Source organism: Dasypus novemcinctus, chromosome 3 (assembly GCF_030445035.2).
Source record: "Dasypus novemcinctus isolate mDasNov1 chromosome 3, mDasNov1.1.hap2, whole genome shotgun sequence".
NCBI lineage: Eukaryota > Metazoa > Chordata > Mammalia > Cingulata > Dasypodidae > Dasypus > Dasypus novemcinctus.
This window is the reverse complement of record NC_080675.1, coordinates 123,519,874-123,532,343: the sequence shown is the minus strand read 5'-3', so window position 1 is coordinate 123,532,343 and position 12,470 is coordinate 123,519,874. Positions and strand designations below refer to the sequence as shown.

The 12,470-nt window shown below is 37.5% G+C and overlaps 1 protein-coding gene across 1 annotated transcript in view; it reads left to right on the top strand.

Annotated features, from left to right (window-relative positions):
- Positions 1 to 6,053, top strand: part of GLDN (gliomedin) — a 62,258-nt gene extending 56,205 nt beyond the window's left edge. Inside the window, exon 10 of the mRNA XM_058294197.2 lies at positions 2,393 to 6,053. Coding sequence (XP_058150180.1) covers positions 2,393 to 2,861 — 469 coding nt within the window. The 3' untranslated portion in view covers positions 2,862 to 6,053. The remainder of the gene's footprint in view (positions 1 to 2,392) is intronic.
- Positions 6,054 to 12,470: the final 6,417 nt, after the last annotated feature.

Genomic DNA, 12,470 nt, shown 5'->3' with positions numbered 1-12,470 from the left:
CACTTTTTCATAGTATCTAGATTTGGAATCTGCCAAATCAGACAACCTCCAGGAGCTAAAGGGCATGGGATTCCATGCCATACTTTAATTTAGCCAGTCACTTATCTGACCAGAAAATTGACTTCACAATCATGATTCTGCTGCCTCTGCTACACATCTCTCAGAAAGAGTCTTTCTTCTTATTTCAGAATGCTCTGGATTTTTTTCCCCTGTAAAATTATATCATGGAGTAGAGGAATAACCCCCAAACTTGCAGGTAGAAAACTTAAGCTCAATCTCTTGCTCTGCCACTTACTTGTATTCATGGCCAGTTACTGCATACTTGCCATTTGTAAAATGAAATAATTGGATTAGATCATCTTTTAAGGTCACTTGCAGGTCTAAGAATCTTTAAGAAGGGATTTCAGCAGGTCAACAGTCATGCGAGGATTATGATGTTAAGTAACCTGTCCAGGGTAAAATGGCTAATAACTAGGCACACTTAGATATGAGTTCATTTTCACTCCAGAGAGTATTCTTTTTATACCATACTCCAATGCCTCCCTGTTTCTTCTGTTCTTTTCTTAATAAGGTAACACAACCTAGTCTCTGTCCTTTATATCTTACTTCTCAAGGTATTGTTAACAGACCAGAAGAACAGGCATTACCTGGGGATTTGTTAAATATTCAGAATCCCAGGCCTACTAAATCAGAATCTGTATTTTAATAAGATCTTCAGGTGATTTGTATGCACATTAAAGTCTGAAAGCATAACTCTATACAAGCCTGTCTGCCCATGGCAAATATTCTTATTGAACAATCTGAACAGCTCTATTTAAATGATTGGTTGCCTTTTAAAAAAAATAAAGATAATAACCCATATATTGACAATATCCAGTGCTCTACCTTCCTTTGTATAAAGTACTTGTTTCCATTTGGTACTTCTCCCTTACATATAAAGAAATTTCTCTAACATTTCTTGTAGTGCAGATCTGCTGGCAGCATTTTTTTAGCTTTTATTTATTTGAAAATGTCTTTATTTCACCTTCATTTTTGAAGGATATTTTTACTGGGTAGACAATTCTAGGTTGACAGTTCCTCTACCCCCACTTTAATAGTTAAGAATGTTGTTTCATTGTCTTCTGGCCTCTGTTGCTTCTGAGGAAGTTCTGTCATTATTCTTATCATAGTTCCTCCATATGTACTGTGTCTTTAATTCTCTGGCTGCTTTTAAGGTTTTGCTCTTTATTTTTGGATTTCTTTGTGTTTATCCTGCTTGAAGTTTGTTGAATTTCTTGGCTCTGTGGTTGATTTTTAAAAAATCAAATTTGGAAAATGTGGAGGCTTTATGTCTTCAAATATTTTTTCTGCTCCAATCTCTCTCTCCTTTACTTCTAGGACTCCAAATACACATATATTAGGTCAATTGATATTGTCTCGGGGTCATAGTTTCTATTGCACATCTTGAAGGTTTCTGATCCTTTTTGTTGCAGTCTCTAATATGCAGGTAAACCCATCCAGTTAATTTTAAATTTCAGATATTGTACTTTTTAGTCTGAGAATTTATATTTGATTCTCTTTATGATTTGCATTTCTCTAATGAGATTATGCCCATCTATTCCTTTAAATCCTGGTCTGATAATTTTAATATGTGTCATCTCTGGGTTTGTTTCTATATTGATTATTTTATCTTCTGGATATGCATCTCATTTTCCTGCTTCACATGTCTAGTGATTTTTTTATTTTGTGCTAGACATTTGTGCAGCATATTCGATAGTCTGGGTCTTGTTGTCTTCCTATGAAGAGGATAGAGTCTTGTTTTCTTTGCATTTTTAGTTAGGAAACATACTCCTAAGGCTTGGACTATCTGAGGTCTCAAATGTCCAGAGTATTCAATGAAGTCACTTTACTTTGGTTGGTTAGAACTCCAGCATCTCTCAGCATTTCACTAATTATTAGATCATGGTTGTAACAGCTCTATTTTCTAGAGAGACTCATATCTCTAGGGACAGATAGAAAAATGTGATTATTATAGAGTGTCTTGCTGACCATACTGAATTCACCACTCAATTTTTAAATATCTGAATTTGCTTAAAATGGTACCAAGTTTGCTGAGTCAAACATGTTTCTCAGAAATTCAATCCTATTAATGATAGTTGAATAGCTTCAGCAAGTTTTCCCACATGATTGGCTCAACAAAGAATATTATTTCAGGCATTTGAAGGTACTCCCAAGTAGTAAATGCATATTTTAAAAATAAAAAATTCATTTGAAAGATTCAGAGTTCTTTTTACACAGTTCTGTCTGTGCCACTAGAGGTATATGTGATATCTCAACAAGTTTAATCAAGGAGCCTAACAAACCACCACTATCCACAAAAGTAGTGACATATCTATTTTTTTATACATTTCAGATTTGAGTTTGGCAAAGGAACATTTGAAACTCTGAAGATTGAAAATGCCTTGTATTTTGATAGAAAATACCTCTTTGCAAATTCCAAGACTTACTTCAACTTAGCTGTGGATGAAAAGGGTCTTTGGATTATCTATGCATCAAGTGTGGATGGCTCAAGCATCCTTGTAGCACAACTGGATGAAAGGACATTCTCTGTGGTGCAACACATCAATACCACATACCCCAAATCCAAGACTGGCAATGCCTTCATTGCCCGAGGGATCCTCTATGTGACAGACACCAAAGATATGAGGATAACATTTGCCTTTGATTTGTTAGGAGGGAAACAGATCAATGCAAACTTTGATTTAAGAACTTCCCAATCTGTTCTTGCCATGTTATCATACAATATGAGAGATCAGCATTTATATTCATGGGAAGATGGCCATTTAATGCTTTATCCTGTGCAGTTTTCATCAGCTACTTAAAACCAGTGATGTGATACATTCTGTTCCCCTCAGTAAATTTCAGATATTCTCTGGGGCCATTTCTATCTCAACAAAAAACTTGTCTTTAAGGGTAGCCAAGAGCTTAGAACATAATCTTATGACATAAGTGTATATATGATCAGTGAACTCCCTTTAAAGAAAAGAGCAATGAATTACGGGTCAAAATGGCTCAGGTTTGGTGATTGCTCCACAAACTAGCTGGGAAGGTCACCACTCCTTTTTTGGGCCTCTGTTTCCCCATTGGTCCTAGCATGAAAATGCTGGCTAAGATGATTGATAAGATTTCCTTGATCTGTAGGAAATTCTGTGATTCTTGGCTATTGCTACTCTTACAACTTTCATGCATCTGTTTGGAGGGGGGGAGGGGTTGTTTTTATCCTTGAGTTGATATGGCTGGTTGTTTGCTCAATCATTTCCTCGGAGGTGACTTGCCTTTTGTACCTTGGGAAGTTGGATTGACCTTTTCAGGTTGCTAAGGTACCAATTATCCATAATTTACTACTTTCCTCTGTGTCTGCACCTGCTGCCTGTATGACCATTATCCTCAGCTTCTGATGGCATCTCCAAGATTAGCAAAAACTAGAAACAGCTGCCTGCTCAGGGTTCTTAATGAAACAGAAGCGGGCCTTTCCAGATTCCTATCACTTCCTGATCATGTTGATTTGTGGTTGTGGATCAAAAACATTTAATCCTCAGATTACACTGGCTTCTTCTATCACAGCTATGGGTCTATTATCAGAGGGCTAAATAATGCCTGAGTGGGTTAGAAACACGGGAAGTTCGTTGTATCTTTCAGAAGAGAGACGCCACTTGTGGTTATTATCTAGAACAGTGATCAACAAACGATGGTCTGCAGGCTAAAACCCACCCACTACCTGTTTTTGTAAGTACATTTTTATTGGAACACAGTCGCACACTCTTTTGTTTCTGTATTATAGTCCAAGACTACTCTTGCCCTACAATGGTGAGTCTAGTAGTTGCGTAGAGACTGTTTGTCCCACAAAGCCTAAAACATATACTATCTGCCTCTTTACCAAAAAAGTTTTCTTACCCCTGATCTAGAGTATAAAGTGAGCCTGATTCTGTAAAGGGCTTATTCATAACACCCATTTTTTGTTTTATTTTGTTTCTGTGGGATCTTCTACCCAAACTGAAAAGTGTTATTTCATATAGCTTGAGTTTTTGGTAGAGGGAAAGAGTGGGAACAACATAAAATTAAGTTGCCTTCCACAAAAGCAATTAATGAGCTCTTTTTTCCCTAACATAGTTTTAAAGGATGTGATGTTGTCCCTTAGATGACAGGAGAGAAGAGAATCCAGTTTAACTTGCACCTTAAATGTCCTTAAATATGCATATTTTCTGCTAGCTCAGGTCTGCAAACATTCTGCACCCCAGCACTGTGGCCCAGGCAAGGCCGCCAAGAATAAAGAGGAAGCTGGAAAAAATGACTGGGGCCCTGCGACCGGAGAGAATTCTAGGGAAAATCCTATGTAAAGATTTTTCAACCAATTTGCCCTCACTGGTCACATGTGTATGTTGGGGAAAAGATGCTGAAAACTTTCACCAAGCCTAATCCATTCTCAGTAACCCTGAGTCCTGGTTTTATACCTGACTAATAGAAACACTTTAGGGGATATAAGGTTTAAATATTTAAATCCCACCTACTAAAAACACCCTTCTATGGGGAACAGATGTGGCTCAAGCAATTGGGCTCCCATCTACCACATGGGAGGTCACAGTTCAGTTCCTGGTGCCCCCTAAAAAGAAGACAAGCACACAACGAACAGACACAGCAAGTGCAAACAATGAAGGAGTGGGGAGAAACAAATAAAATGAATCTTTGAAAAAAACACCTGGCAAGCTGTTGATAGAAAAACCAGTCAAGTGACTTGTTTGTTGTGTTCTCAAAATCATAGGCATTTGAATTTTTTTTTCATTTTCACTTTGGTTGTATCATGTCATCACAGCTTTAAAAAAATACTCTTTTCAGATTTATATTTTGTAACAAAATAAAATAGATTCTCATGTTCAAGATCAATGTGTCTAATGAAAGCTAGTGTTCTTTTAAAGATTTAAAATACATGTATTCCTGTTTCTGGACACAGGGGACCTAGAGATTAATATAATTTCATAGAAATAGTAGTGGTAGTAATAGCAATATGTACAATACAAATTGTATATATGGAAGCAAACAAAAGTGGTATGCCTTTGTATTAGCACATATTGCTTTTAGTAAATTGTGGTAGAACTACCAGTCTTGATATGTGAGCTATTGTGGCTCCCTTAACTGCGAGTAAGGAATCATTTATGCTTACTGCTAGAGAAACACATACTGGGACTTATTATTTATTTCATTCATTTCCTTTTTTTTTTTTTTTTTTTTGCTATGCCACAGTAATATGAGGACAACTGAGTGTGACAAGGTTTGATGGCAGTGGGTGATTTTATAGCCCGATTGAAAGTTTGTCTTTACAGGGTCAAAAGAATTAAGATTTTATTCATTCTTTCCCACAAGCAGTACTTGATTTTTAAAAAAAAATAGTCTCAGATTCACGGCTAAAATACAACCTAATATTTTTAAGTCAAGCTATCATTTTAGCAGTTACACTTTCATTTGGAAACCGTAGTTGCTTTAAAGCACTTTCTAAATATCTGCACTTCTGGTAATGTCAGAATCAAACCAGAGAATTCTCTAATTCTTCCTTAATCTAAAGTAGATAGCTTCCCACTGGAACGTAGATAAAACCATCCCTTCCAGCCTCAAAGCTAGTTAGGACCTTATTTCAAAGTGTTTTTCTGATTAAATGTCCTCTTGAAGCCGTGCAGGTGGTTATGGTCTTCACTAAGCACAGGTGTTGGAACAGAAAAAATTCTGTGGTGAAGTTTTAAATGAGGAGTGCTGGTGTTAGGGACCTTCACAGTCTTACTTTCAAGGTCTCAGGATGACTAATCTAATGAGACGTCGCATTCCTGAAGAGTCGGATATTATTCTCCAGCTGCACAGAGTACATCTTGGCTATGACTATCTGATGCCAAACCATCTGAAGAAGTGCTTGATAGGGATTTTCAGTTTTCATCCAGATTCTGTGACTTTGTGTACAGTATTATTAAAAGCCACAAATTTCCTATCTGTAGCAACAGGTTCTGAACAATAAAATGAATAATTGTGAATATCTCCTTTTTTGGTTGTAATTTATTTAACTTTAGTTAATTAGTCAAATAAAATAATCTTTACTGATTGCAATCATATATTAAAACAAGTGTTTTAATTTACATGTTTGTTTCAATAATACTTAAAAGAAAAAATAGCAATCGTATACAATATTATAGTAGAATTATATTGGTTGCTTTTCTGTAGAAACTCTCACAATTTCCTAGATCCTTCTGGATACTGAAAAATCATTGATATGGACTATTTTTTTCTAGAGGAAAACATGTAAAACATAAAAGTAGTAACTAGAACTGGGTAGACAGGGACATAAATGCAATGAAGATTTACTAATTTATCAGCCTAGGCAAGGTAACTGGAAAGAACATATTTTGGGGTAAAAATTTTAAAAGAACAAATATTTAAAAACAATCTGTGTGAATTTGGGCAAGGCTCTAAATCCCTCTGAGTCTCTGTTTCATCTGTAAATGTAGATAATAAATATTAACCCCTTCCTTGGTTTTTCTCAGTGGTCAGAGGAGATATTGTATGTGAAATGCTCTGAAAATTACAAGTTTCCTGAAAAATTATAATTGTCATTTTCATATCATCATTATAGTGGACCAGATTGACCTTGTTGTTCTTATGACCCCATCTAGGGCTGCAGAAATGGTCAGGAGCATGGTGTCAACAATTTCCATCTGCTGGCAGGCAGGTGACATTGCCATACCTCCAAAATATTTTCTGTTCATTTATGCAAAGAATTTACAGTAAAACTACCCATCCCAAAATTCAAGAACATGCTGCCTTGACCTATAGAACTTCTTTGCAAACTTCACCAGAAAGTGTCCGTTACTGAGCTGCCCAAACGTTAATTTTGTAATTAAAATATTACAAAGCAAGAGGACCCCATCTCACACATAATACAAAAATTAACTCAAAATGGATCAAAGACCTAAATAAAAAAGCTAGGACCATAACGCTCCTAGAAGAAAATGTAGGAAAACGTCTTCAAGACCTGGTGGTGGGTGGTACATTCTTAAACCTTACATCAAAAGCACAAGCAACAAAAGAAAACACAAATAAATGGGACCTCCTTAAACACTGTTGTGATTCAAAGGACTTCATCAGGAAGGTGAAAAGGTAAAAAGAAAAAAATAGTAGTTTTGCCTCTTTAATTACACCAGTAAGAATTTGCTTGTGATTTTAGATTTTACCCAATCTCATAGCCATTGACTATTAGATCTTAAATAAGGATGAAATTAATTAACCTCTCAATCCCCCAACTTGCCCTCCAAGCAATCTGCTATGGTCAACCTCAAAAATTGAGTTAATTAAGAAGTGGTTACATACTGATGTATGTACACCAACATTCATAGCGGCATTATTCACTATTGCCAAAAGTTGGAATCAACTCAAATGTCCATCAACAGATGAATGGATAAACAAAATATGGTATATACATACAATGTAATACTACTCAACTGTAAGGAGGAAAGGAGGAATACAGTACAAACACATGGGATAACATGGATGAATCTTGAGGATCTTATGTTGCGTGAAGCAAGCCACACATTGAAGGACAAATACTACATGACCTTTGATATGAAATAAGCAAACCAAGCTGTCTTAGAGAGCTAGAGACTGGATGATAGGCTTACAGGAAATTGCAGGGGAGAGGAAGATTGTGAGCTGACACCTACATGGGTGAAATCTATGATAAAGTGGAGGTAAGTAGTTGTACAGGGAAGGGATAAGAGGGGGGATATAGGGGTTGGGAGGATGGGTGAGATGGCCCAAGGAATTGGGGGGAGGGTTGGAGGGAGCACACGAACATGGGAGATTGTCGGGTATGTGATTGAAACTATAATGTTGAGAAAACTCTTTAGAAAATATAATAAGGAATGGTTACTTGTTTAAGGTGCTTAATGGGGAACATCTGGTACAGGGGCAGGTTTCTAGGGAGTGTATGAGTGCTCCTCTTGTTGTAGTATGTTGTATCATTGGGTGGAGACCCATACAATGAGTGGGAAGGTGTGCCCCCATCCTAGGGAGGCCTGATGTTCTCAAACATAAGGAAGGGTGTTTCTCGAGAAAACTGGTGACTCCCCATGGGTTAGGGCAATCTAGTGTGTCAAGCCCTCAGCATTGTTGCAAGTATCTTTGAATCTGGTCCTTCAAGCAGTGAAGCTTGGTTGTCACTGTGGGCCCTGAGGGGAAGGGAAGAGAGGAATAGAATAGATGGAAGCAGGGTAACTGGGGGGCAAAGGAAGTGTTCCACAAAATCGTGCAATGATGAATATAGGTCATGTGAAATTTCACCAAAAATGTATAAAAGTATATAGTCTAAAATATAAACCATAATATAGACCATAGTGTAACTAAAAATTTAGAAGAGTGTACAGTCTAAAATATAAATCAAAATAGAACCATGTTTGATAGCTATATTTCAAAATCTGTACATCAGCTGCAGCAAATATAACATGAACGTGTAAAAAGGTCATTACTGGGGAAGGGAGAAAAGGGTTTGATATAGGGAGTCCCCTAGATTGTATATGTGACTTTACTGTGATCTAAAACTTTTTTGAAGACAAAATTAAAAATTAACAAAAGGATGTAGACACTGAGGAAGTAAAGAAAGAAATTGCCTTGCCACTGTACATACAGGACAAAACCTATTACAGTGATGAAAGGCAAAACATCAAAAACAAAGTTTTGTGTATTTGTCATTTTTTTAATACCTCAATTTATTTTTTATTTTATTTTCGTTTTTCTAAATTATTATGTATTCTATTTCTAATCTTTAAACCTACTGTTACTATTTCATTTTCCTACTAAATGAATTTGGCAATATATTAGGATTCATTTTTGAAGAAATTTTGGACCACAGAGGGGTTCATGTGTGGCAGGGGAGGGACATTGGTATGGGGTATTATTGATGGGGAACACATGGTTGGGAGGGAGTTCTCCAGGGCATATATATAGGGTATATAAAAAATGTTTGGACTTCTTTGGGTATTTTCATAGTAGTTAGAGTTACAAATGACAACTGAGGGAGTGCTGATTTCCTAGCCAGTCATATTCCCTAGTGAAATAGCAACAATCCCCCAAGTGCAAGGGCAAAGGCCAGTGAAGAAGGATGATCCAATGATGAGCCCTTGATACTACTGACTATGCTTATGCGTCTGTGTGCCTGAAATTTCAACTAGGCCTAGAGCTGCAGGGTGCCTAAGAATTACCTCCTGAGAGCCTCCATGTTGTTCAAATGTGGCTACTCTCTAAGTCAAAGTCAGCATGTAAATGCATTACCATCCTCCCAGTGTGGGACATGACTCCTGGGGATGAGCCTCCCTGGAACCAAGAGATTACTACCAATCACCAGCCAGTAATGCAACTAGAAAAAGACCTTAAATAAAAGGAGAAAATGGTAAAAACAAATGAGTTTATATGACTAAGAGACTTCAAAATGAGTTGGAGGTCATCAGAGGGGTCACGCTTATGCACATCTCAGCAGGATCCCAGAGACAGCCAAAGTGGATACAGCCCCAGGTACTGTTACTCCTGAGAGCTACAGAGACACATATCTATGGTCATGGCAGATGGCTCTGAAGTTCAGTGCCTTGTCAGTAGGCCCTAGTTTGGATTTTGTGCTCCTGAGTGTGATGGAGTTGGACTCAGATGTGACCTTTCTACACATGCTTCTTCTGTCACTTTTACTGAAACTGTGGTTGGCATGGGGGTTGGTGTATATTTAGTAGACATGAATCTCTGCACTGGCCATGTGCCAGCTGGGCCCTGAGCCTCAGCAGAGTTGCAACTCCTACTCCCTGGTTTGTTGGACTTACCCAAGTCAGCTAACAGGGAGGTGAAGATGATCAACCACCACAGCAGGGAACCAAAAGCACCTACAACTGCAAGCAGGAGAATCACATCCATCAGCCATGTGCGATCTAAGTGCCCCCTCTATTTAGAGGTGAAGTGGGCATCACCATCCCAGCGTCCACAGGATGGAAGAACAAAATATGGATTAGAGTGGACTTACTGGTATTATCCTATAGAACTATTGTGATTCTAGCAATGGAAGAAATTGTATCTTCATGTGGAGACAGTGGCCACAGTAGTTGTTGAGGGCAGGGATAGAGAAGAAGAGATGTGATGAGGGGCATTTTTGGGACTTGGAGTTGTCCTAAATGATATTGCAGGGACAGATCCTGCCATAACCCACTGAATGGACTGGGGGAGAGTGTAAACTGCAATGTAAACTATAATCCATGCAGTGCAGCAGTGCTCCAAAATGTATTCACCAAATGCCATGAATGTGCCACAATAATGAAAGATGTTGTTGATGTGGGAGGAGTGTGGTGTGGGGTGTGGAGTATATGGGAACCTCTTACATTTTTTAATGTAACATCATTTGTGATCAATGTATCTTTTTAAAAATAGACAATTTTTAAAAGTCTATATAAAAAAAAGTGGTTAAACTACATCTAAAATCTGAGTCTTGTGTCTACCAATCTCACATTGCCAATGATCTAATCTCAATGGCTAAGAGGCACATACACAATTGAGACAGTTTGAATTTTGTGAATCCCAGAAAAGATTTTGTTGAATTAATCCATTCCTGTGAGTGTGGGGCCCTTTGATTGCATTAAAATCAATGAAGGGGCCTTTGATTAGATCACTTTATATAGTTGCTTTATGGCTTTTGATTGGGCTGTGTCAGTGAGGTATGACCTAAACTGTGTCTCTGCCCTCTTGCTGTGTCTTACATGAAATGAGAACATACAAAGTGAACAAAAACACACAGTAAAGGGAGCTCTGCCATTTTGACCCAGCCATGTTTGAGAAAGGACTCCAGATTCACCTACAGCTGCAGAAAGAGAAGCCCAAGAGGCTCAAGAAGATGAGGCCCAGGGAGAGATGCCTGATCCCCCAAAACTGACCTCCAAGAGAAAGTAAAGAGAGACTGGCAGATCCGCCATCTTGCCTCACCACATAGTAGGACTCCAGGATCTGCTAGCAGCTGAGTTTCATTAAGAAAGCATCTCTGATGATGCCTTACTTTAGACATTTTCACAGCCTCAGAGCTGTAAGCTTTTACCTCAGTTAAATCCCCTTTAGAAAAGCCAATCCATTCCTGGTATCTTTGCATTGGCAGCCTTTGGCAAACTAATACAACAATCATTAGATTATAAAAGATCAACATGAGATTGGACCTTTACAGACCTCCTGATTTAACCCTCTTATTTTAAAGAGAAGGAAAGTGAGGTGAGAGAACATGAGTAACTCACCAAACATCACAGCCTAAGTAGCCTAAGTGCCAGTCAAGAAGAGACGCTGACTTTCCTGACTTTATGCTCATATTTGCCACCTCACTCTGCCATTTACCAGGGAAGGATCTGGTTCTTGTAATTGACAATGAAAAAAATGAATAAACTTTGAATGTTTTAAAAGGCATTCCTTTTTTAAAATTAATATTTATTTTTAGAGAAGTTTTAGCTTTACAGAAAAATTGAGCAGAATCTACAGACATTTCTCTTCAGACCTGTCCATAGTTTCCTATTATTAACATCTTGCACTGAGTTTAGTATATTAGTTGCAAATAATGAATCAATATCAATACTTCAGTATTAATTGAAGTCCATAGGTCCATAGTTTACATTAAGTTTCACTCTTTTGGTTGTATAGTTCTATGGTTTTTGATAAATGTATATATCATGTATCTACCATTTCAGTATGATACAGAATAGTTTCACTGCCCTAAAATTCCTTATACTTCACTTATTCATCCTCCCCAACCACTGGCAACCACTGATCTTTTTACTGTCTCTATTGGTTTCCTTTTTTAGAATGTCATATAGTTGGAATCATACAGCAGGTAGCCTTTTTAGTCTGGCTTCCCTTACTTAGCAATATGAATTTAAGTTTCCTCCATGGTTTTTTTGTGACTTGATACCTCATTTCTTTTTGTCTCTGAAAAATAGTCCATTATATGGATATAACAGAACGTGTTTATCCATTCACCTATTGAAAATCATCTTGGTTATTTCTGGTTTGGGTGATTAAAAAAACAAACAAACATTTGTATGAAGGTTTTTGTGCAGACATAAGTTTTCAGCTCAATTGGGTATTTACCTAAGAATATGATTGCTGGCTGGCTATATGGTAAGAGTATGTTTAGCTTTGTAAGAAACTGTCAAACTGCTTTCCTAAGTGGCTGTCCCATTTTGCATTCCCACCAGTCCTGAATGATTGCCTGTTGCTCCAGATGATTTAGCATTGTCCGTGTTTTGAATTTTAGCCATTCTAACAGGGTGTAGGGGTATCTCCTTGTTTAAATTTGCAAATCCCTAGTGATGTGCTGTTGAGCATCTTTTCATATACTTATTTGCCATCTGTGTATTTCCTTTGTAAGGTATCTATTCAGATCCTTTGCCCAT